The 25,840-nt window shown below is 54.1% G+C and overlaps 2 protein-coding genes across 2 annotated transcripts in view; one reads left to right on the top strand and one right to left on the bottom strand.

Moving 5' to 3' along the window:
* Positions 1–17,460, top strand: part of ENTPD4 (ectonucleoside triphosphate diphosphohydrolase 4) — a 424,151-nt gene extending 406,691 nt beyond the window's left edge. Inside the window, exon 15 of the transcript XR_014326296.1 lies at positions 17,446–17,460. The gene's annotated coding sequence lies outside the window, so the exon portion shown is untranslated. The remainder of the gene's footprint in view (positions 1–17,445) is intronic.
* On the bottom strand, positions 421–17,150 carry RHOBTB2 (Rho related BTB domain containing 2; the record flags this gene model as incomplete). Its single annotated transcript, XM_082841992.1, has 10 exons — positions 17,039–17,150; positions 12,803–13,004; positions 12,069–12,172; positions 11,358–11,543; positions 9,673–10,691; positions 9,286–9,404; positions 6,469–6,619; positions 2,784–2,872; positions 1,849–1,954; positions 421–638 (listed from the first exon to the last, which is right to left on the bottom strand). Exons 2-10 carry the CDS (start codon positions 12,992–12,994, stop codon positions 421–423), a joined length of 2,184 nt encoding a protein of 727 aa, XP_082698118.1. The 5' UTR covers positions 12,995–13,004; positions 17,039–17,150.
* Positions 17,461–25,840: the final 8,380 nt, after the last annotated feature.

Genomic DNA, 25,840 nt, shown 5'->3' with positions numbered 1-25,840 from the left:
ACACGATCAACAGAGGTAGGACCCTGCCTGCTCACGGCCACTCACGGGGAGGAGGCTGCCTCCGCAGACCAAGACACACGGCCTCACGGCTGGGAGAGTTTCCCTTTGATTCTAGGGCTGTCCAACCCAGAGACCAGAGGCCACAGCCCTCAGCCCTTTCCCCGCTCCCCACCTCCCAGGAGCCGTCTCCTGCCCTGCTGTGGAATCGGGACCTCTCCCCGGCGCCTGTTCCGACCCACGAGGCCCGGCTCCTTCCTCTCTCTGCTGAGCTATGCTGGCTGGTGAGAGCAGCTCCTCCCCGTAGGGTCCCGGTTATGTGAGTCCTTTGTCCCTGGAAGGTGGAGGGGGCGATGCAGAAGAGCAGAGGGGCAAGAACAAGTGGGGGCAACAGCAGCGGGGTCAGAAGAGGGTGGCAGCATCTCAGACCACAGCCGAGGAGGAAGATGGGGAGGACGAGGAGGTGGCTGAAGAGGCCGGCGAGGAAGGGCTGTTCCAGAACAGCCAGCGCCGCTTGGGCTGCCGTCTCAGGTGGAGATAGTCCTCCTTCTGACGCTCCTTCCGGGCCCGCTGGTAGTGGTCTTCCTCCTTCAGGTACCAGACAGGCGGCCACCGGTGCTTCTCAAAATACTCCTGGTTTTCTGGAGCAGAACGCAGTAGGGTTTGACGAGGAGGATGTCAGGAGAGGGGGCAAGAGGGACTCCCACCCCTGCCCTGCTGCCACGGGGCCCGCAGACGGCCTTCGGTCCTGCAAGGACCACATCCCTTCACAGGGCCCCCTAAAGAGAGTCAGGTGCCCAGGGAGTGGGGCTGACGGTACGTGCCGGGGAAAGGCGTTCCCACTTGTGTTATTCTTCAAAGACAGAGGGAAGATCCCCACAGGGCTTTAGTGTGTGCTGAGAATAAAGCAGGCTGAGGCAAAGTACGGGGGAGAAAGGGCAAGCAAAGCTGTCGGCAAGAAGATGCGCGGCTTGGCTGGGGTGACAGCAGAGGTGGCGGCAGAGCTGAGGTTTCCAAGGCAAGTGGGGATGGGGGTGTTGCAGGAGGTCAGACGGGAGGGAAGGCTGGACTGAGGGGTTTGGACCTATTCTGGAAGGCCGGGGGAGCACCACGGGAGTTTGGAACCGGGAGAGTGATGCGATTGGAGCTGTGCTTTAGAAAGAAAATGCTAGAAGGGTGAAGAGGAGAGAATGGGGGTGGGAGAACTGGCAGCGTACAGCGAGAAGCTGCCAGCGGGGAGGGGGTCACAGCAGAGTGGAGGGCGCCCAGCGAAGACCTCAAGACGGAGCGGCAGGAACTCGGGGAGGCCAGCGACACCTCTTCCTGGAGCCCATGCGCTTCCTGTGGGCCCCAGGACCTGAGATGTCAATTAAGCAGAGGCCAAGCTGCAGGGATCCCAGAGGATACCCAGACCTGTGCTGCCCAGGCTGGGACTTGTGCCCATTCCTAGGTTATGAAATTAATGTCATGGGTCATGAGTAGCATTAAAAACAATTGAGGTATTTTTCTATATGTGTACTGGGGTCACAAGGTAAAATGTACTGCTTACTGTGGAGTCTGATCCAAAAAGGTCTGAAAAATACCAACTCTAGTCTGACTGTACTTAGGAGGAACAGAAGCCCAGAGGGGCAAAGTGAGTTGCCCAAGGTCCCCGAGGGAGCCCTGCCCTCCGCGCCAGCACTTTTCCCGGGCCCCCCTCTGCCTGGCCGGATGCACCTCTGCAGGCTGCTCCCCACCCGCAAGGTCAAGTTAGGCCCAAGGGTCTTTGGCAGTCTCCAGGTGCCCTGGGGTCAGGGCAGAGATTTGGACCCAAGCAGACGGAGCAGCACAGGTGCAGCCGGGGGTGCTCACCTGGGGACATGGCCTTCATGTCTCGTGGGAACTTGCGACACACGTTGTTGTAGTTGGTGCAGATGTGGTGGAGACACCAGTCAGCCAACTGATACGCGCAGTGGAACTGGGAACAGACGGGAACGCATCTGTGCTGGGACCCCAGGGGCGGGGTCTGCACACAGACATCTACAGTTGCCTTCAGAGCCAAAGCTTTGGCACAGGTGGGCAAAGGCCCTGAAGTCATAAAGACTCGAGAGGTACCTCGAGAGGCAAGGTCACACAAGACCACAAGGGAATGACGCTGGATTTGCTCCTTGGCACTGTCACGACCACCACCACACCTCTGACCTGTCCCCGGCAGCCCCAGAAATCCACATTCCTATGTGGCGGCATCCTGCTGTGTCTGCCCTCCTCAGATACGACCCCTCGTCCTCTCCGCTGTCAGCGACCAAAGCAGCCTGCACTAAGGTGCTGACGACCAGGCTTAGAAAACTGACTTCCCAGGTGTGTCTGCCATGCTTTAACTTCGTAAACTTAATCTCTACTGGTAGAATTTCTGGCACCCGGAGGGCCAGTGTGGGAGATTTTGCTTGCCTGTTTGGGAACATGGAGGTGGGAAGTTCATTTTAGAGGGAGAGTCCTCAGTGGGCCTTAAATGACCTCAGCAGGCAGCAACCACGTCTGTACATGATTCTGGGCTTCCCTCCCCTGTCCTGCGGTTTCCTGAAGTCTCTGTCCCTTCCCCCCCCCATGGCCAGCCTCTCCTCTTGGCGGGGTAGGGTGCATCCTCTGGCCTGGAGGATGAGATGGGCTCTGCCCACTCAGGGAACCAAGTCTAACAGTGGGTTCCCTTCCTACCCACCACCTCCCAGCCCCTCCCCATTCGCTGCCAAATGGGCAGGCAGAGCCCAAAGCTGAGAATGTTGGAGGGATTCCTTCCCCTGCCATCCTACCTGAGCCAGTTCCAGGAACACAAGGACGTCCCCATCGATGTCCACCATCATCTGAGTCGCTTCCATCAGCCCGGTCACTGTGTATTGCTCTGTGACACACACACAGCCAGGAATGGGCTGAAGGACCACAGGAGTGGACAGGTACTTGCTTATCCCCCCTGGCAGGGGCCCATTGCAGGGCAAAGGGGTGAGTCCCAACAGGCCAGGAAAGGCCACAGGAGATATAAGGCTGCTGCTGCCAGTGAGGAAACTGGGATTAGAGCAAGACTTTCCAGGTGGAGCGGAGGTGGGAAGTGAAGGAGATCAGCATCACCTAAAAGGGTTTTTCAAGCTACGTACGTTGCGCCAAGTAGTTACATGGGTGGGGTGAAAGCCCCCGCCCCCCAGAGCAGCCACTGAAACTGACGGGAGAGGGTATTAAACCTCAGGTTTGCTGAGAACTATGAATTAGAACTAAGGGTTAAACCAAGCTGTTCGTGTTGATTTAAATTCTGTAACAAATTGTGTACTGACCTTGCATTTCATGATAAAACGTTTCTATGGAAGAAGTAAACACTCTTAGTCCTGAATTTTAACTGTATCACTATAAACTCATAAAGTATTTTATCTTTAAAAATATATTTCCCAGCTCAGTCCACGGAAAAGACCTAGAAACAAGAGCCATCCCAATAGCAAAAGCATCTCTAATGCACAGATTGCAGCCTTGAAATCCCATTTCCAGCTACAAGAAACCAGGACTTCTTAGAGAAATGGCTGATTCCAGGTCTGGGGCAGGAAATGTACAAGAGGAACCTGGAACATCTTGTCACTCCTGATAAGCAGAAAGCTCAGAGACTCTGCAGCCAACTTGAAGAGACGCCTACAGGCTAAGGGAGCAGTAGGGTATTTGAGCTTCCATAAAGCTAATTGCAGTTATTTGAAACCAACTGAGTATGTTCAAATCTGAGGGTTCATAAGCATACTTAATAATAAGAAACTAATTGGTCACTCTCAAAGGATGATAGGAAAACAAATGCATCTTGAAAACTGGTAAATAAAAGAATCAAGCATTCACCTGCCTGCTCTACATGAACTATACCACTGGGTAAATGAACAGTAGGTGAGGGCAAGTTTCTCTCTTTTTAGAAGTGTTCCAACAGATAAAGAAAAAAATGACTGAATTGGAATATTACCATTTCACTACACCTAATAAATTAATGGATCCAGGCAATGACATTCAATGGTTGCTAACGTCACAAAAAGAGAGAAAAGCAGACAGTCTAAGCTTCTTGATGAAAAAGAGAAACAATGTATGAAGTAGTCTTACCAAAAGAAAACTGAATGTGAATCCGATCTAGCCTCTAGATCCAATGGCCAGTTTACAGGAAAGATGGTGTACTATAGAAACGCAATCAGTAAAAAGAATCGAGATTTCCTAGATCAGTGGGGTTTTTCCAACAAATTGCAAGGGAAAGTTTTTTCATGGACAAGGTACTTATAGATTAAAAAAGAAAAAACTTAAAGGATATATAAAAAATAAAATCATGCTATAGTGTTGAAGGATGCACATTTGGATGATAAAACTATGAGGAAGTGTAAGGAAGTGAGGCCATAAAAACGAGTAATAGGCAGAGTGGTTCCTCCTGGGGACGGGGGAAGGGCCTGTGGTTGGGAGGGACAGGTGAAGGGCTTCTGGTATGGCCAGCAAGGGTCCCTTTGCTTTGTAATACTTCATTAAGCTGACCATATATCATGTGTATTTGTGTTATATTTAACATTAAAAAAAATTTAAGCTTGGGACTTCCCTGGTGGTGCAGTGGTTAAGACTCCACGCTCCCAATGCAGGGGGCCCGGGTTCGATCCCTGGTCAGAGAACTAGATTCCACACGCATGCTGCAGCTAAGAGTTCACATGCCACTGCTAAGCCACAACTAAGGAGCCGGCAAGCCGCAACGAAGGTGCCCACGTGCCATAACTAAGGAGCCCACCTGTTACAACTAAGACCCAGTGCAACCAAATAAATAAATAAATGTTAAAAAAAATTTTAAGCTTGAATTAATAACTTCATAGGAAGCATATATCACTAAACACAAAGCACCACTTACTACACCATACTTGGCATTTTCCACTGACAAGGTACATACACAACGCATTTTTTAAATATGTTTCTTGCACGTATGGCGCATTTCACTGGAAAAGTCATTCAGTGTTATTCTCTATAAGCCTTTCCACGCAGCAGTGATTAACATTTTTCATCGCTACCTTGTGAAAATTACCCATGTGTGCTTAACGAATGGTGTCTATTTGACTTGTATCTGATCGCCTGCCATGATGAAAGAAACTTAAACACCTTTATACATTTTTTTTCACGTGGGTCATTTCTTTGTCGATAGCCTTTCAAACGTTGAATTACTCGGTCTAAGAGTTTGGACAGTTTTCTGTGCTCTGGGAAGGCCACAGCACTTTTTCATGGATGACCATGGATGACATATTGTTGCAGCTCTGACCTTTATTATTTATTTATGTATTTATTTATTTACAGGCCACACTGTGTGGCATGCAGGATCTTCGTTCCCCAACCAGGGATCGAACCCGTGCCCCCCTGCAGTGGGAGTGCGGGGTCCTCACCAACCACTGGTCCGCCGGGGAATTCTGCAGTTGTGAGCTTTAGAAACCTCTCTCTCGCTCCCTGCCCTGAAGCCCTTGGTGGCCCCTGGACCCCCTCTGCAGAGGGGGTTGAGCTCCTGAATGGTAAGGCTCAGCTCTTCACATGTGGTTCTGATCAATGATTTCTCCCTTCTTCCTGGGACCACGTCCCAGCTTCCAACTCATTTCTCATCATGGGATCACTGCTTCCCTCATAGCTCAGTCCCAGCCTTGATCGTCTGCCCAGGGCCCCAGCAGTTCTGACACCGGGTCCTTCCCTGAACCTCAACTCAGTATCTGAGGCCCTGCTCTCTGCCCCCTGACCCGCCCAAGAATACTAACCTCGACATCAACACCAGTACAGGTAGCAACGCCGACACCAACGCAATGCAAATGTCGACTCCAACATCAGCAGACCCCAGACACCCCTCACCGGGATGGCGGCATCTCTCCTCCAGCCCTTGGACCCCGAGCTCCTGCACCTTGGTCTCCCTCCTGCCTCAGTCCCTGCTCCAACCCACCTCTGAGGTTGGTCCATCCTGAAAGCTGAGCTCGAGCTCTCAGGATCTACAAGGAATCAAGGAATTAGGAGCGGCAGGTCAATGTTTGCTGTCTTATTTCTAGAAGAAGAAAGGGAAAGTGAAGGTGGAAGAGAAGAAGGAGGAAGAGGGAAAGGAGAAGAAGGAGAAGGAGAAAGAAAGGAAGGAGGAAGGGGAGAGATGAGGAACGTGTTCTTTTCTTTTTGACTTCTTAAGCTTGCATGAGTGTGGCCAAGCTAATAAGAACACCAGGCCCTGGCGTCCGCTGGAGACCCCTTTGCTGGGCCAAGATGCCCTCTGGAGAGAGCCTGCAAGGTGATCCCACCGAACGCCCCCTCACATGTTTCTTTACATCCATGTCCTCACCCAAACCCCAGTACGCACCGACGTATTTCACTTTATGTAAACGTATTCCCTGGGTGCTCGTGGCCTGTCCCCTAGGAGGAGACAGGTGAGAGAAGAAATCACGGCTCCTGGGGGTCCCCGACTCCTCCTCCCGGGAGGCCCCGGAGCTTAGTTACCTGTGAGGGCGACCAAGTGTGGCAGGCAGAGGCGGTTGGCCAGGATGATGAGCTTCATGTCGTCCAGGTCGGGGCTGGAGGTGAACATGCCGGTGTACAGGTATTCCAGCACGGCCCTCATGCAGCTCTTGCTCGTGTAAGGAAACACCACCTGCGGGTGGGAAGGGATAGAGCAGGCTGCGGTGAGGTCCAGCTTTAGGGAAAGAGTAACTCGGTTCCGAGGAACTCAGAAGACTCTGGCCCACCTAGCTGGGCTACTCCAAACAGGCAGCCACTCCTTCGCGGCCCCTGGACCTGCTCAGAACCCCCCTTCCCCAAAGGCTGGTCTCCCACAGCAACAGCCTGTGCTGAGCCCAGCTGCTGAGCACCTATGAGCAGGGCTCCAACAGCTTTTTTTTTTTTTTTTTTTTTTGCGGTACACGGGCCTCTCACTGCTGTGGCCTCTCCCGTTGCGGAGCACAGGCTCCGGACGCGCAGGCTCCAGACGCGCAGGCTCAGCGGCCGTGGCTCACGGGCCCAGCCGCTCCGCGGCATGTGGGATCTTCCCATACCGGGGCACGAACCCGTGTCCCCTGCATCGGCAGGCGGACTCTCAACCACTGCGCCACCAGGGAAGCCCTCCAACAGCTTTTAAAAGGACCTGGACTCTTGCTAGCATCCTTCCGGCTTGGAGGGTGTGTGAAGGAGTCCTTCTGGTCCCCTGCACCAGCCCCTCCCAGCCCTTCAGGGAGCAGTGCAAGTGGGATGCGAACGAGCAAAGCAGACATCAGCTGGTGTCTCCGGGCTGCTTGAAGCTGCTGTTCTGGGCCTCTGGGATCTCTTCAGAGCAGAACCAACACAAAAACTGCTTTCTCATCAGACGCCGGCCTCTCCAGGCTACACTGGGGATCTGCTGGAGCTTTACAGCTGCTTCTGTGGTAGTGGTGGGCCCCGCGGCTTTGGAGAGTCCCCAGCCTCACACTTTTGCACATCCCAACCCAACTCACGCTTCAAGGAGCACAGACGACTCAAATCTGAACCCCTCCACTTCGCCTGCCGGAAGGACGTCCTTCCCAGAAATTTTAGGAAATCCCTACTCTGTATCATAGGACGCTCTGTTGCACTGTTCTTCGTCTAGCTTTTCATTCAAGTGTTTGCTGAGCACTGACTAAGGGACCAGAGCTGAGGAGGGTACTCAGCAGAAGTAAAAGACCTAGTCCCTACACTCAAGAGAAACCACATTAGCAGAACCTGATCAAAACTGACATGAAGTTATCTATGGCCTTTGCTGATCCCAGTTACTGTGGAAAGTCATTCACTTTGCTACAGAAATATTAATGTGTTTTATGTCTCAGAACCGTCAGGAGAATTAAGTAGTAATACATGACCCCAAGTATTTTGGATAAGAGACTGTGAATCTGTGTTACGCTATTCCAGATACATCAATAAAATAAATGAGCAGAAGACAAAATTATAAAAAAAAAAAAAAAAAAAGAGAAACCACAAACCAGCTGGGGAAACGGGGTGTGGACCCTCAGAACTTGAAGTCACTGCACAAAGAAGGACCTTGTTAATTGCAAGGCTGAGTGACGGACAGTCAATGTTGCAGGAGTTCAGAGAAGATGGAGAACAGGGCCATGGCCTGGGCTGCTCGGCTTGGCTGGGAGAGTGGAAAGGCGAGAACAGACTTGAGAGAACAGACTGAAGAGGATACTTCTAAGGACACACTGATAGGCGCCTTCCAACTCTGTGTTTCCAGTCTAGGTGCCCAAGAAAGCAGCGGTATCAGTGAGAACAGGGGGTTGGAGTGGCCCTGATTAAGGGAAGGGTGATGGCATGAAGTGTTTCTTTCTAGTTTCTGTATTCTGATGCTTTGCAGTTTGGGGGCCTTGCTGACCCTAGAGGGACTTCCTAGAGATAATGAAGGCCTCACCTGAGATCATGCCTTTCATATGCAAACCAAACAATCCAGAGCCCACACCCCCAGTTGTCGCCTTCATCTGCTCTCACACTCCAGGCCACTCTCCCCCTGCCCTAAGTACCCCAGGGCCAGGTACCAGATGACTCAGGACAGCCCCTATGCCCCAGAGCCTGATGAAATTATTCAAACTAGCCAAACCGAAGCCTGTTTACCCTGCTTCACCTCTTCCTTCCCAGGGAAGAGACAATAAAGGCTCCTGCCCACAGTCCCCCTTACTCCCTCTGCCGCATGACCCAACCTGGTGCTTCCCTGCATGTCCCCAGACGCTGTGTGTGCCCCTCCCATTGAGATCTGTGAGCATAACAATCTATCTTTTTAATGGTAGTTTTTTCCTGATCTGTTGGCGTCACCATACCTCAATTATAATAAAACCTACATTTAAAAACAGTGATGGATTCAGTTTGGGACAGACTGAATATTTTTCTAGTTATTTCACGTGCGTCCGGGAGAAAGCAAGGTACAAGGTATACAGCCAAGGAATCAAAAGTCTTGAGTTCAAGTCCTACCCTCTCCTTTCTACTTACAGAGCTTTGCATGAGTCGCTTAACTTCTCAGGTCCTCACTTTCCTTACACGTAAAGTGGAAGGCTACGCTATAAGAGTCTCGTATGAGACAATATAAGACAACAAGTCGAAAGTGTCTTCTCAACTGTAGAGTTAAGATGTTACCGTATTTCCCTAGCCTGGTATACTGGAAAGTCCTTGGCTGTGGGAACCATCTCATAAACTTCTCTCGGGCCCATCACTCAGTGACGTGCACACAGTCAAGGCTGAGGAAAGTACCATTAAGTGACAGATGCCTCAGATGGGAAGGGAGTAAGTCCCTCTCTTTCCCAACTGTTCCCATCCTAGCCTTACCTCCCTGGTGGAACTCTCCACAAACGGCCCCCCAAACATGGCAGCCATCCAGTCACAGCTGGAGATCAACAGGGGCTTGTGGGCGCTGATGGCGCCGTCATCCAGGATGAAGGTCACATCTGTCCGGGCGGAGAAGAGGCATCACGTGAGCACGTGGGGAAAGAACGTGGGACACCCAACCCCAAGGGTCAACAGCGCACCCAGACAACCTGCTTCCTTCCGAGCCACAGGCTGTGAAGCACAATGTGACCACGCTCTCAGGCTGGGGACGCTGGCCTTCAGGGGCATCAGCAGCTGAGATGACTTAGAATGCTACTTGGACCTCAGAAGGCTCCTGGAGGGAACTCCCCCGCCTTCTGGACATCAGCTCCTAAGCACGTTCCATACCTGAGAAGGTGCCTTTTGCCAAGCACTCCTTAACCCGGTTGGTCCGGCGGACGTGGAAGGCCTTGGTGATCTCCTGGTTCATGAAGGCCTCATTGTTGAGAATGTTGGCCACCATCATGCGCAGATCAAAGACCTCGAGCAGCTCGGCAATGTGGGCAATGTGCATAAGGTCCCGCTCATTCTCGTCCAGCTCCCCTGTGTACAGGTACTTGAGAACAGCCCGGAAGGGCCCCGGCTGGATGGAGTTGTCCATTTTCACCACCACCATCAGCCGGGATTTATAAGTCAGTGGATCCTCTGCCATCTCTTCCTGGATGCTCACAAAAGCTCGGCTCCAGGAAGATAGCACTCGACCCCTCCCAGGCAGGTACCCTGTCCCATTGCCCCGTAAGATCCCATCGCTAGTTGAAGCCCGGAGTCCAGCGGGTCCGGAGCCCCCACTCTCCTCCACGCTCTCACACACATCAAAGCTGGCTGCCCGAAGCAGGAAGTCCCGGCCGTGGTGGTGGTGGTGATGGTGGTGGTGTTGATCAGGGTGACCCCGGTGGTCCTCCGGGCAGGGGCCCCCTGACGCTGAGGGGCCCCCCAGATCCCCCTCACTCAGGTCCATGAGGAACAGGTCGTAGAACTTGGAGGAGGAAGTGGAGAGGTAGATCTTGTGGGCAAAGATGCGCACACGCTCCTGCAGCACCAGGATGACGTCCGCGCACAGCGGGTCCTCCAGGAGGTGGGCGGGGCACTCCTCGCTGCTGGAGGGGGGGTCGGGCACCACAATGATGGGGGGAGGCGGCTTGGGGGGCAGGAAGGGTGCCTGCAGCAGAGGCCGCTGCACATTGCGGAGGTGGGACTTCCAGAACTGCAGGTGCCGGCGGGAGATGAGTGCTGCACGGATGGCGTTGTCAAAGACGTCCTTGATGCCGAACTGGGCCACCACGCTGGTCTCGTAGTAGGGGATGCCCAGCTCCTTGGCCACCTCCCGACCCTTCTCTGGGGGAAGGATCTCATTGGGCTTGATGGGCCTGGCAGGTTCAAGAAGGGAAGCCAAATTCATGTTGGTGGTAGAGAGTGGGGGGCAGGGAGAGGTAGCTCTCCAGAGCCTGTCTGTTTTTCACCAGGCTGGAGGGTCTCTGCTCAGGATCTGTGTCCTAAGACCCATGCCTGCCCTGCTCATTTCCACTCCCTTTCTCCTCTGTCTCGCTAAATCCTACTAGTCCTTCAAGGCTCACTTCCAATCACCTCTTCTTCCAGGAAGCCCTCCATATCTATGCCCGGCCCTGGTGATCTCCCCAGCTCAAAACAGTGGTAGCGATAACCACCTGTCTGGCAATTAACATGCAACATTCCATGTTGGTTTTTAACATGTTCACCTATCAAGTTCACCTCCCAGCAAGATTATAAGCTCCTTTCATGCAAAGACTCCCTCTCCTTCTCTCCTCATGATGCTTAGCCCAGTATGGCCCACTCAGTGTAACAGATGGATAGCTGGATGGATAGATGGATGGATGGATGGATGGATGGATGAATGAAAGAATGAGAACTCTTGTTGTCTCCCTACATGAGCTCGCTTCAAATGGAGGGAGAGATGTGAGGCTTAGTGGATTCCCTCAGGACTGAGCAGGAAGCCTGGAGACACGCCCCACACCCCATCTGCCGCCTTCCCCTCCCTAGGCACCAGCACCCCCTACCTAGCCAAGGGTCTCCTGGCCCTATTGACAGCCTCCAGGTCGGCGTAGCGCAGGTCCAGCTGGCAGCCCACCAAGATGACAGGTGCTCGGGGGCAGAAGTGTTTGATTTCTGGGTACCACATGGTCTTGACATGGTGCAGGGAGTTGGGGTTGGCAATGGAGAAGCACAGAACCACCACATCGGATCTGGCGGTGGGAGAGTGAGGTTACAGGCAAGGAAAGCTAGTGGTAGGTTACCTGCCCCTGGAACGAGGGAGAACACACAGACCCGCCTGCACCCCCTACACTGCAGTCCCACGTCTGTCATATGGATCTGCTCACACGATCTTTCCCAAAACGTATAATAACAGAACCTCTAGTTTATGCACCCCTCACTTAGCATTTTAGAGCTTCCAAAGACTCTTGTTTTGACCTCACAGCTCTCTTGTGAGCTAGAAATGACCACTTTTTACCATCTCATCTGCGAAAACTCATCTCAGAACAGCTCTCCTAACTGCTCGGAGTCCCAGAGCCACTGCTTAACAGGGTAGGACTCCAACCAGGCGTCCTGATCGCAAGCCACCCAGGCCGCCGCCCGCCACGGGTCTGCCCGTGCTGCTTTCTCCACGCCTTCCTGCCAGGCTCAGGGTCACAGAGGCGCTTCATACCTCGGGGAGAGCAGGGAAAAGCCATCCACTTGGCTCCCCGCAGGCAGCCGGGGGCCTTCCCTACCTCCCATAAGCAAAGCGACGGTCTTTGTGGTGATCTCCAAAGGTGTCCCAGAGGCGGAGGGACACGCTGACATCATCTACCACGTCTCGGGAACGTTCCAGCACCTGTGGGGGCAGGAGGGGGACAGGAATCTAGGGCAACGGTTCTTGGAGGCCCCGCGTGCCTGCTCACTCCTGAGGGTCCTGCAACATGGGGGCTGGAGGGACAGCCAGTGCCTCCCAACGTGTGCCTTAAAACACCTTCATCCAGGTACCATCTCTGCAGACTCACTAACAAGAGCTGGCCAGGAGGTGAGAGACTCTCAGAGGGCAGACCGTTACGGCAGTGGACGGGATCTCGCAGGGAGCCTGCCCTTGTTCCCAACTGTACCTGCCAATTGGACACTTCCAAGCCTCTGATCTTTTGGTTTCATTAACTGGCAGCTTCTTCCCTACCGCCAGCTCTCATCTCTCCAAAGCACCACCCCTTTCCCCCTTCAGGGCTCCCCATTATTGGGAGCTATGATTACACAAGATGCTACGCCCCAGGCACCAGCTCAGCCGTGCAAAACACAAAGGGCCAAGGACCCCTCCCCTGGAGGGGGGCACTCCTCTCAGGCCTCCCTCCCAGGGCTCCTTGCTCTTCAGCTGCCTCCACCCGACCCCTAAGGGGCTTCCATGAGCTAGGCACAGGCCCCGTTTGGAGTGATCCCTGGGGAAGAAGCCCAGATGCACGGCGCGGACGCCCAGCCTTACCTCCTGACACACCCGGTACTGGTCGATGGCCCAAACTGTGGGCACATGGGTGGCTAGCAGCTGGTACTGGGTGAGGGTGGCATTGCAGGCCCGGGCACAGATGAGCCTGGTCTTGCCCACAGCGTTGTCCCCCACTACCACGCACTTGATGGTCTCTACGTTTGGCCTTTCATAATCCATGTCAGAATCCATTAATTGGGACCTGAGGGAGAGGAGAGAAGCGGTGAAGACAGCTATGCATGCCAGCCCCTGGAGGGCCGGGGCCAGCTGCTCTCCTCAGCCAGGGCTGCCCCCTCTCCAAGCATCGGAGCGGAGAGGAGGAGGAAGGAGCGGGCGGCTTTCTGGCCAAGAGCTCTGCAGGGGCCGAGGAGACGGGAGCCCCTTCAGGCTGAGAGGCGCAGCTCCACCAGGTGAACCTCTGGTCTCCCTCCTGTTGCCGCCATCCTCCGGTGGGGCTCCGGGATGGGGGGGATGCCTGAGAGAGATACCAAGGCGGAGTCTGCCCAGGGCCAGTCCCCACCCTCCCGGGAAGAGAAGTGTCTGCCTAGGAAGCTCAGTCATCCTCCGTGCTCCTTCTCCAGCCAGCAGGGCTGTGGCAGCAGAACAACAAACAGCTGAGAGAAGCGGAGTCACGGCCAGGTCCCCACTCCTTCCCAGCATGCCCGAGGGCAGGGCCGCTTTAAAATTTAATGGACTTGTCAAAGCTGGGCAGCAGCTCTCCTGGCCTCCACCTTTGTCCCTCTCCCTCTCTGGTTGTGGATTTCCAAGCCCCAGCCTGCCCATGGCTATCCTTCAACCCCGGCCCCCTTTATGGAGATGCCAGAGTCCTTCAGCCCAGGCTCTTTGGGCTGAGGGGGCTTCTGCATGCACCTGAGCAGTCCACAGGCCTCCCCTCTCCTCCGCTGGGTCTGTCCCGTTGCCTACGTGGCTCACTCAGCAGCAGGCCCCGTTCTGAGATGGCGGTGGGGGTAACTACGGGCCTGGGATGATACACCCCACGGCTAAGAGACCAGTGGGCCTTCCCATCCTCTACCCAGGCCTACCCTCCAAGCATCCTGCATCCAGTTTCAGGGGAAGTGAGATACGCTCCTTTCCACACTTCTCCTTCCTGGGGAGGAGGATTCTCAGGCTGGAAGCCCCCAGACACTGGCAACCCTGGAAGGATGCTCGCTAACTTGACTGCATGGGTAATGGGGAAGCAGAGAGTCAGAAACTTGGGCCTGAATTTCTGGGCAAATATTTGCCTTAGTTTCCTTCTGTGTTGGGTAGAGAGGAAGTGGCTTGCCCACCCACAGAGAGGGATTGCTCAGATTAACAAACAGAAGTCCCTTCTGTAGTCAAAATGTCATGTCAGTGTTTGAAAAGCTGTCACCAGGAGGGGGCCCTCGGCTTGAAGGGGCTCTTGCTGGCAGCCTCCCAGTTGGCATCCACCTCCTGGAAGAGTGGAAGAGAGAGGGTAGGGGTAGATGCGGGCATTATTCGGAAGCGTGGCTTTGCCAGGGTCATTGGCCTGCCCCTGCTCACATTCCCTGTGCACCTGAAGTCAGCTGGGGGTTGGAGCAATTTGGAGGAATCCTTCCTAGGCCAAGGAAGGCTGAGCTCAGAGGAGTCCTGGAGGCTGCCCAGGCACCCTCACTGCTGAGCCATCCAGCCCAGGAGTCAGGCCACCATGCTGGGCTGTAACTGGATGCCAGCAGGCAGGAATGCAGACCTGAAATATCCAAGTAACGATGGCAACTGGGATTTGCTCGAGTAGATGCATCTCAGCCACCTAAGCAAAAAGTACAGCAAGGACTTTTCAATGAGACAAGCACCTACCCCTTGGAATTTTACAGGATCTAAACAACAAGGGGTCTCCGTGCAGGTTCCCCCCCAACCCCGCCAGTCTCCAGCGCAACTGTCGGCCTCATTCCTTCTCCTTCCTCTGCCCCTGCTCGCCCTCCCCAGCAAGCAACCACCATTCTACCGACCATCTTGCCTCCCCGCTGCTCTCTCTCCTGAACTGAGGACCGGGAACCCCATATTGACAGCTCCTGGTCTCAAGTCAGGCAGCGGGGAGGATGTGTTGGCGCTAGGAGGAATCTTCTGGGTTGTGGTTTCTGTTTTATCGACGGAAGAACAAAACAGATAGAATCCCAAATACAAATACATGCAGCTGTAGGAGAAAGAGAAAAACCTACTAGCCCACAGAACTTCTTTCTCAAATTCAGATTCCAGCAGCATGGAGGTGTGTAGGCAGAAGAGGGGGATGAGGAGGTACGGAGCAGGCACATCGGTTCTTACATCCAGGAGCAGCTGGATGGCGAGGAGGATGTCAGAACACCAGCAGAGCAGTTCAGTGCTGGTCCAAGATCATCGAGTCTATGACTCAAACACTCAGGCACACCTTATGCACCTCTATGGTTAAGTAGGGGACAGCTAAGCAACAAGCAGGAGAGCGACACTGTGCTGTGAGTTTAGCCAGCAGACCTGCTGGGTGCAGCTCCAGCTGAGCAGCCCCTCCCCATTCGTTCCCCAGCTGCCCCTGAGGCCTTCCCCTGCATGTCCTTTGACCTCCTCCTGATTTTTATCATCATCACCCACTCCACCCCTGTGCCGGCTGCCTGACTGACAAACTTCATTGTCAGATCTGGGAAAGCGCAAATCACTTCACTTGTCTGGGCCTCAATCTGCCCTTCTGGAAAATGGGTATGAGGGCTCCCGGAGAAAGTCTCCTGAATCTTGGTAAATCCATGCCAAGAGAGCCTGGGCCGAAAGGAGGTATTTGCCTTCTTATGTAATGTGGTATTATATAATGCTGGATTACATATCTATATGTGTAATTATATCTCTCTTTAAGATACACACTGGCCCAATTAAGCCAGCAGAACTCTTAGTCTAATCAGGCCTGTCTTTAAAAGGACCTGTACTGGAGATATGGTGCCATTGCCAACAGTAATGTAATTTTTGCTCAAGAATATTGCTACTTTACTGTATCACCGCTTATGAACAACGGCACAGCCCACTCAGTAAGCTTCTCAACTTCCCCTTTCCTTCTAGCACTCTCTCCTTCAATGACTCTAGACTTTTCTGCACAATTGCCTCATCCCCATTCCTTCTGAGCCTCCTGGCCAACCTCCGTACGCTACGGCTTCCTCGCCACCCTGCCCTGGCTATCACGACCCCCAGGCCACTCCCTTCCCTCAATGATTCCAGCGTCACGTAGGTGCTCCCTTCCCACCCCAACCCACAATCCCTGTTCCCTTCTCCAAAAACAGCCTCCTGCCCACTGCTCTCCCAGCGCTTTGAACTCAGGACAGGCCAAAATGAAAGGTGTGCTCAGATTAGCTGCAACACTCACGGGCTCCCAGTCCCACACCCACACACCTACACACACTCTTTGCAGAGCCCAGAAAAGCCCCTCTTTCCCTCCCACAGCTGATAGGAGGCTTGTTCATCTGTAGCTGCCCTAGTCTGGTTGTCAAGGAAACAACAGAATCTCCCTGGGAGCCTGCTTTGTCTCCTAGCAACCAATATCCCACATCCTGCATCTTACACAAAATACAAAATATCTTGAAAATGAAGGTAAAAATCAAGGAGGATGTATACGATCAGGAAGAGAAAAGCAGAGAGGGTGGCCTTCCAATTAAAAGAGGCCACTGACATTGTAACATGGGGGAAGGCAAAGAGATGAATCCCTCCACAGGCCCGATGGGCAGCGGGGCCCAAAGGGATCCTGAATGGTCATATTAACAAAAAATGCAAGCCTAAACACAGAATAAGCCTCTTCAAACATCAACAAACAGCCCTAAGGATTTCTCCCAGTAGTTTGCCAGAACTCAGACGCACAGACTGCAATGGAGTGTGTTGAAAGAAACATCGCCAGAACAGCGAGCAAAATACATTCCATTGGTTTTTAACGGAAACATTTCCACCACTCTGGACCTTTTTTCCTGCACGCTGCTCTGCACACACATACAAAACAAAAATTTTTTAAAATTTTAAATGGGGAAGGGGGAAGGCCACGACACGCCACGGCAATCAAGTCATCTTCCCTTCCCTAGATAAACCAAGAAAATGTTAGTCCCCCGCCCGCTAAGACCCCAGCAGCCGAAGCTATAGCCCAGGCAAGAGCGGAAGCCCAAGGGAAGTCAGGAGGGGCGCAGACAGGGCCCGGGAGGACGCAGAGCGGGGAAGCGGCGCGTTTCCAGAGGCTGCTTGCAACCCAGCCATAACAGAAATTAATCATTTACTTACACCGCTACATGTGACGGGGTAATTTCTAGTGTAAGGAACACATCTCTTCCTGCCAAGCACGCTCATTTTAGTGAAATGGCTGGGGTCACTCCGCGCGTGCAAGTTAGGACGATGCCGGCGCCGTCGCGCTGCTGCCGCTCAGGTTCCGTACCCGGTTCGCGTTAGATCAAAAACTCTTACAGAGAAGCCCGGGCCGGACGGCGGGCAGGGAGCGGCCACGCGCGCGGCACTGCAGCCATTGCCTCTTCCGGATCAGCATCTCCCCGCGCCCCCGGCGCCCCGTGTCATGGAGGCGCGCCGGAGCCGGGCAGCTGGCCGGCCGCTCCGACCTCCGCGACTGGGCCGCGCCGCCGCCAACGGTCCTCTGGCTGCGGAGGCTGGAGGCGGCGAGCAGGAGTGGGCTAGAGTGGCGAGGCCGCCACTGCTACGCGCCCGGGCCCGCTCCGAAGGCGCGGCCACGAAGACGCCTAGCGCCGCAGTCCCAGGGACCGCTCGCGACCTCCTTTTTTCATTCACAAAAAAGGGAAAGGGGAAAAAAAAAAGAAAGAAAGAAGGCAGCAAAAAAAGGTGGGGCAAAATCGTACCCAGGACGCCAGCCGTGACAGGTGCCGCCCATCTCGGCGCTCCGTTGGTGGAAAGGGGGCGGTGGGCGGGGAAGGGGCGGAGAAATAAGGGGATTGGGCGTCTCGGAGGCCCCGCCCCCTGCCCCGCCTCGCGACGCCGCTCGCTCCTTCTACTCTTCCCCCCACCTCCCCCGACTCCGGGAGGGAAGCGGCGTAGGGGGTCTCGGCTCGCCACCCGTGCTGGGGCAGCGTCCCTCTACCTGGCGAGGATCAAAACCGCACTGAACTCCCACGGGGTTCCCCCCTTTCCTCCGGGAGGCTGAGAAAGAACTCCTAGAGCATCCTAGTCCGCCCTGAAAGGGGTGCGAGTTAGGGAAGGGAAACTCGACATTTTTGCCTTGACCCTTACTTAGCCCCAGGCATCCACCGCTTCCCATGGGAAAAGGAAGACAGCGTTTCCTCTGCCATCAGGGGCGTTCTTCTGGCATTTGAGGACCTTCCTCCCTCCATCATCACCCCTGCAGCTACAGCCTATGTCTCCAATTTCCATGCCCCTTAATGAGTTTCAGGGTGGGGGCCCTGTACCATCTGCACCTGTTTCCCATCTAAGCCTCCCCCCGCCACACCCCGTCCCCCATCCCTCTTCTCCAGCAGGCTCCACTTCCATCCCACATTCATCCTATTGCCACCTGGCGTTCACCAGTATCTTCTGCCCTCTGAAAGAAATGCCACGAAGACACTAGCCCTGGAGACGTCACCTAAAGCACCTTTGGGCTCTCTGTCTCAAAATTCTGTAAAATAGATTACCAGGGATGACATCTGTAACGTGAGTGGTCCTCAAAGGAAGTTTCCATGTTCAAGGCTAGTTCGATTATGAGGATCTTGACTGCTAGGAATGACAGTAGTCAGCTCAGTCTGGTTTTCTCCATCTTGTCGATTACCTCTGGACAATTTTTAAAGCCCAGCTTGACGTGCCTCCCCCTTAACCCCCTCCGTCACACCTCCAGCTTGTGCTCTGAGAATGCAAATCCACTTTAATACTAGTTTCTGCAACATACAATTGCCAAAAAATAAAGCCAAATAAAAAATGAATTTTGTGTTGTCTGAAGCATGCTTCCCATCTATGAATGCATGTAATTGGAAGTTGCCCACCAAGGTGTTCATGCTTTCCGGCCTGGTCCACATTCAGTAAGTGCGTGATGGGTGAGGGGTGCTTCCCCCATCTCCTTCTGAATCTACCTAGAGCTGGAAGAGAGATTAAGCATGATCCAGGGTGCTACTAGTTAGGATCCCCTCTTCATAAAACAGAGGAGTGGTTTGAACACAAGCTTAGGAAAGAAACTCAACTGTGTACAGGTGTGCTCCTCCCACAGGTCTGGTGTTGAAGAGCCTCACCCCAACCTCTGCACCAAGAGCACAGCATGAGATCTCTGCATGGGCACCACTGGGGGGCCAGGGTGTCTGACATCCCGATCCCTCCACCCACTCCAGAGCGCCAGCCTGTTGGCTTCATGTTTCACACATCCCAGCAACAGGCAGAGCCCCGATGCAGCACGGAGCAGGAAAAGAGAACTGACCTCTCCCCAAAGTCATGGGGCAATAGGGCTTGCAGCTATGTGCCCTTTCTCTTTTTGGAGAAAGAGGCACCAGATCCCAGCTTTTTCTCCTCATCAGGGCAACTGAAGATGCTCAACTCGAGAGGCGGATCACTACCAAGACCCAGCCCTCAGCCTCTGCCCCAACTGTGGCCAATGCCAGGCCTTCTTCCCACCCAACCCTGGTCCTCAATTCACACCTCCCAGCTACTCAAGACAGCCTCAAGAGCTTGGCTCCCAGGCCAAGGATCTGGCTACCATGTTTGCTTCACCTTTGCCAGCCCTCCAATGGAAAACAGGGCCATTCCCTGAGGCTGGGTCCCTCGCCAGCAACCAAGGAGTTGTCAGTGGCCCGCTCTGAGCCCTCTGTCCCAGGCCCCAGCTCCCAGCCCTCAGCAGCCTCTCATAGCACAGGCGGCCTGCCCCCTCCCCCTCCCCTTGCACCCGGCCCACCCCAGCCCTGGGACGTCCACTTTCCTCCCTTCAGATTACAGTCATTCCTTGGTATCAGCTAGGGATTGGTTTCGGGAGCCCTCCGGGAATAACAAAATCCTCAAATTCTCAAGTCCCTTATATAAAATGGCAAAGTACAATGAACATAGTTGGTGTTCCCTATTCTCAGGTTTCCACGCAGATGCAGAAACCTGTGAATACGAAGCACCAACTGTATACATATTTATTGGAAAAAAATCTGCCTGTAAGTGGACCCGCACGGTGGAAACCCTTGCTGTTCAAGGGTCAACTGTATGTCTCAAGTCAGGCCTGGGGGGGAGGTTTTTCTAGAAAGGCTCCTGGCCTTTCCTCTCTGCCTCCTGCTTTCTTCTGTTACACACACCACACACACGCACACACACACACACACACCAGCCCCCTCTTCCCAGTTTCTGCAGCTTGGAACCATTGTGTGTTTCTTTGGAGCACTTCAGGACAGGCTGTTGACTCCCCCATATCACTGGCTGGCTGGGTTCCGCACTGCCTTTCTGCTGGTGGCCCAGGCAAGGACCTCCCTCGCCAGGCTTATGTGCCCTGAGGGGACAGTGCCTGGCTGCAGCCTGAGGGGTTCTTTCCCTTCTAGTTTCCCAAAAATCTCTTCCCTTACCACAGTCCTCTTGTGACTCCTCCTGCCCAATGACATAAACCCCTTGAACTTGTCCCCCAAAGTCACCCCCTCCATCTATCCCCATAACCGCCCTCCTCCAGGACATCACGCGCTGCCGTTTTCCTGAAGCCCGTGGGCAGGAGGCTGGTCTGGGGAGAGAACTCTCCATCGGGTTCTCAGGAATGCACCCATGCAGCAGGCTCTCAGCCAGTGCCACCAAGCCCTCCTCTCCCTGTGGCTCTGAAGGTCCCTCCCTGGTACCAGCCCAAGCTATGCAGACCCCTCCCACTGTGCCTTCCTCCAACCTGCATGCTCCATTTGCTTCCCAAGCAGCTTCAGCCCTTCAACTCTTTGTGGGTTGCTAGCCCGTCTTCTCTTCGCCCCTCTCCTGGAACACTCGAGCCTCTGTGAAGCCCACCCCACAGGCCTTCTGACGTGGGCTGACCCTATCTCCAGCAATGCGTAGAGTCAGAGGCTTCTCAAAATGCAGAGCCCCTGCAGGGTGAAGGAGCCGAATCTGGAAGCCTGGAGTCTCTCTGCCTCCTTGCCCAGGGCTCGTGGGGAATTTCAGGTCTCTGCGAGGAGACAGGGATCTTCTGGGCCTTTGCTCAAGTGACTCCCTCAGCCTGAACACCCTTCCTCTTTCCACCCCCTTCACTTGGACAATGCTTACTCATCCTTCAAATCTCAGCCTAGATGTCACTTCCTCCAGGAAGTCTTCCATGAGTATCCCCTGCAAAGTCTAGGTTCCCTGTCCTTCCTCTACACTCCCCTAAGAATATCAGTCACCCTGCTGTATCATTGGGTCTCTCTGTCCCTCACAGTACTGAGGACGCTTTAGGGAAGGGACTAGGCTTATTCAAAAGAGCACCATTCGTGCTGGTCTGGCGCCTGGCAACAGACACTCAAGAGGGACTCAGTAAATCCTGGACGCGTGGATGAATGTTTGGGGTATAGAACTTGATGGGGAAGGAGTTGACGTCGCACAGTGGCTACTCACGCGCTGTCCAGCGAGGGCTTCCACAGGTTGTACTGGCCTTTTCTTCGGGCTGCCATTGCTCTGTGCTCCCTCCAGGCTCCCGGTTGGGCTGGGTGGCAGGGAAGGGGGCAGGGCAGGGGAAGAGAGTGGGAGAAGGAATGAGCACACTGTGAGTAATGCAAAGAGGCACCACCAGGTCGATCAGCCCAAACAGAGGGTCCTACTCAAGGTAAGAGCGTGGCCTCTGCTGTCCAGGCTCGATGGGCTGAGACACTCAGCCCCGGGGCCAAGAGAGAGGCCATCAAAGGGAGACAAGGGGCTCCTTGAGGGGCAAGAACTGGGGTCATGGGCCATCCCATGCTGCAGGCATCTGCACATTCTGAACTGGTTTGGTAATTTGGAAAGATCGGTCCACTGTCCATCAGGAGGCCTGGATTCCGTCCTCACGCAACTGTGTGACGTTGGACAATTCCCAGACCTCTCTGGGCCTCAGCTTTCTTATGTACGAGGGTTGGGTCAGGTGACCTTTGAGGCTCATTCCAGCACTGACACCTGAGATGAGTTCCTAACATGGAAGGCCTATGTCTAATTGGCTGTCCTTTTCACTGGAGCAGCTCCTGACCCAAATTGGGACTCTAAAATGTCAGCTGACGGCTGCCAAGGCTGAGCACAGAAGGAAGCATTTTGGGCTGGAGGGTGGAGGGATTAGACACATGGCAAGAGGCAGAGAGAGAACCTCATTCTGCCATCGTCGCCACTTTCAGCTTCCTTACGTGGTCAGTCACAATTTGGGGACCAATTCAGCCACAGGAAATTTTAGAACTTCCGGAGAAATAGGGAATGATGAAGAAAGGGCTTGGAGAGGCCAGCCATAGACCTCTGGAAACAGATGGCACTGTGTCACTTCAGGGGAATGGAAGGGTATCTCTGTGACAACCCCCTAGGGGCAGGGTGGTGACAAGACAGAAGGAAGCCAAGGGAAGAGGAGGCCCCCCCAAGCCCAGTGAGGGCAGAGATGTGGACCACAGCAGCCCCAAGAGCCCAGAGTGAAGGAAACCAAAACAGAGGAAGAGCCGATCTCAGTTCTACTGGCCACTCCATCAGGAACTGGCTCTGTGACTTTGGTCGAGGAACTTCATCTCTCTGGTCTCCCACTGAGGATAACAGTATTCCTTGCCCGAAGTCAGAGGGTGGCTAAATGATTTTCTCATCTTCCCGGGCCGGGATCAGAGACTGTGTGGTCCCTTGAACTCTTCCTCCACTTCCGCCTTCTCTCCATCACAGACCTACGCTGGAACGGAGGACCAGTGCCATGTGTTCCTGTGCACCCCAGGGCTGCCTATGGAAAGCAGACAGCACAGAGGGCAGTGGGGTGAGGATCGGGGGGGGGGGGATGGGTGGAATTCTGACAGTCTGACCTACCAGGGTTGGAAAATTTCAGGCCCACCTTGGCCCAGCGCCTGGGGGGTAGCGGGGATGGGGGGGGGCGGTCCTGAGAAAATGAACAAACCAGGTGAGGCAATGAATTCTGCTTGAGATCCTCCAAGCCCAGCTGGTCCTTGCAGCCTTCCTACAGCCACATTGTGGGGCTGGCAGGGCTGCTTCCAGCAGGAACTGAAGAATCCATTCCCATTCAGGCCTGGCCAGGCTACCACCAGCCCTTGCTAGCAGAGTTCTGAGCATGTAGACCCCTCTGCCCACCCACCCAAGCCCCTCTACCCTGGCTCTGCACAGCTGGCTGAGGCCTCCATGAAACAGACATTGCAGCTTTGAAACAGCGCTTCGTTCAGTAGAGAAATTGGAGCACTTGTTGGCTTATGTCTTTAAAGAGCTGCAAGTACCATCACCACGAATGCCACGGGGGAAAGACGTGATCCACTCCGAGTCTCCCGGGATGTTCATTTCTCAGGACAGTGCACCGGAAGCCCCTGCGAGGCCAGCTGGAAGCAGAAAGAAGCTAGATGGTGTTTCTTCTGCCCTGCTTTCTAGGCAGGAAAATGACAAGAGGGGGAAAAAATGCGTCCCCTAGCCAGTGCATCTGGGACCGGGATCCTGAACTTCAGGCAGGCTGCAGAACTTCTGAGAGAGGGCAGGCCCATTCCCGGAGCCTGCGGAGCTGCAAGTGAGAAGCTCTGAGGAGGCCGATCACCCCAAAATAGACTTGTTTTTTTTCACATTTTCATGAGGCATTGGCATCACTTGAAGCATGAAAAAAAAATAGCCTGAACTGTTAACAAATAAAATTATAAAAAGCCCCAACTGTTCCCCACAGGTTTCCATGTGGCTGCAGTGTTCGAGAGGGAGCAGGGAGGGGTCTACGAGAGAGGGGCAGGGGAGGTGTGTGTCCAGGAGCCCCCAACCTCCTCTCTTCTGACCCAATTTTCTCCCTCGATAGCTGGTGGTGCTAGAGCTCACAGAGATAATAATTAGTGTCAGGGATGGGAAAGTTTTCTGTTGTCCCTCAGAAGTGGTCCACTGTGAGCATGTATTACTGTTTCCTGCTTCCAGATAAAGGAATGGAGCATCTTAAAAACATAATCGCATGGCAATGAGGCTGGGTTAAATTTGGCTGCCCTACTCAGAGGACAGGGTTTGTTTAGTAAACACTTACAGGGCTCAGTGTTCTTGTCAAGGTCAGCTTAGCCTGAACAGACACCCCCTTGGGCGTTGCTGCATGTCAGTAGTCAGACCTGAGTTTGGGGTTGGAGCTGCTCTTGACCCAGGTTAAAGGATTGTGCGGGGCTATCCAGGAAAGGACCTGGTCCTCCTCTGCGCCCTGAGTTCCCTGAAGACCCACCCTGTACCCTTTGCCCTGGCCCTGGCGTCTTCCTGGTGCTTGGATTCCAACAACACAAGAAAGAGAACGGTGTGAAAGGCACTGGAGGTCAAAGCTGGATTCCCATGCCCTTGGGGTTCTCAGTAAAATCGGGTGTTGACCTGGAAGATCAGCTCTGACCCTGCCTTTTTGTAACCAGAGACAGAGAATTCCCCAGCTCCCCGGAGGTCTGTCCCCACAAAGTCTGGGATCTGTCAAGGACCCACTCCATCCACATTTACAGACCACTTCTTTTCTGCTTCTCTCCCCTTCTCTCTCCTTCCCCCTCTTCTTTGTCTCCCCATCTGCTCCCCTCCCTCCCCACAGCTCCTGGCAGAGATTTCTATAAGAATACACACACATGGCTCTGGCTTGGTCAGAGGAGGAGGGCAACTGGCCAGTGGACCACCAGGTATTACTGGACATTATTATAATGCCATATGGGCATTCAACCCTGCACGGTCCTCTAGGGTGGGTGGCCAGGGAATGTTGACCAGAAGTTTCCTGAGGTGGTGACAGAGGTGAGGGACCAACCAGGCAATTGCATTGTCTCTGGGCTTCTCTGGACCCAAAAGCCCTCTCTTAGGCTCCAACCAGTCAGGGTTAGCAGCCAGCTACCCCGGGAAGTTGCAGCCCCTCCCAAGATCATGGTCGAGAAGGGGCTCAATGGCTAAGAAGGGGGAAGGTGGGCGTGGAGAGTCCAATGCGACTTGTCCCAGCCAGAGCATTGCTCTGCAGGGCAGGGTCATTCCCGCGTACTGGACCCCCAGGGCAAGACATGGAGCGAGTTGGGGAGAAGGGTGGCGGACCAGGGCACAGTGGGGCTGACAGGAGGACACAGAGGGTAAAGGAGCGTGGTGCTCAGAGTTGCAGGCTTCCCAGAGAACAGGTCAGCCCGTTACAGCCTGTGACACGGGCCCCTGGGCAGAGTGGCAGGGATGGTGGCTGCCGCTATGTGGCCACTTGGAACCACAGTCCAGGCACTTCGGAGGCCACTGAACACGTGCCTCAGCTTAGTCTGGTAGTCTGGGGCTTACCACTGTCTCTGGAACATTCAGCCCTGGTCACCCTACCTTTCTGCCAACCCATCCCTCTTCTTCCTCTTAGAGGAGGCCCACAGAAAGCTCTTGGGGAGCTGGAGCTCTGGGTAGAATCCTAGCCCCAAAAGAAGACCCTGCATGGCCATCTCCACTCTCTGACAGGGAATCCCTGGGATGGCAGGGTGGCTTCAGCGGACCTCACTTACATCCTCCCCATCCGCCATTTGATACACACAGCACCGAGGGTCGGGGAGCCCTGGTGCTGGCGGGCATCAGTCAGAGCCCAGACCGCACTCTGCCTCTGCAGCGCCCGTGTGGTGGCCGTTTGGCAGGCAGAGGCCACGTGGGTCACTAACGGCCCTGCCCGGCTGAAGGCACAGGCCCTGCTGTGCAACCCAAGTCCCATCACGTATCCTGGGTGTCTGGAAAAAAATGAGACCTGTTTGCTCATTCGTTCATGTAGCCTTTCTTTCAATTATCACATGCATGTTAAGTGCCTTTTAGGGCCAGACACTGCTGGAGGTTGTGAGGATTATAAAATGATAGTGATGCCATCCAGGGATTTAAGTTTAATGATAATGATAATAATAATTTTTATTAATTTATTTATTTTTAAAATTTTATTTATTTATTTACTGGCTGTACCATGTGGCATGTGGGATCTTAGTTCCCCGACCAGGGCTTGAACCTGTGCCCCCTGCAGTGGAAGCT

Source organism: Leucopleurus acutus (genome assembly GCF_964270905.1).
Source record: "Leucopleurus acutus genome assembly, chromosome: 7".
NCBI classification, from domain to species: Eukaryota; Metazoa; Chordata; class Mammalia; order Artiodactyla; family Delphinidae; genus Leucopleurus; species Leucopleurus acutus.
Note: the sequence above shows the minus strand (reverse complement) of the source record. Positions and strands in the feature narration are given on the sequence as shown.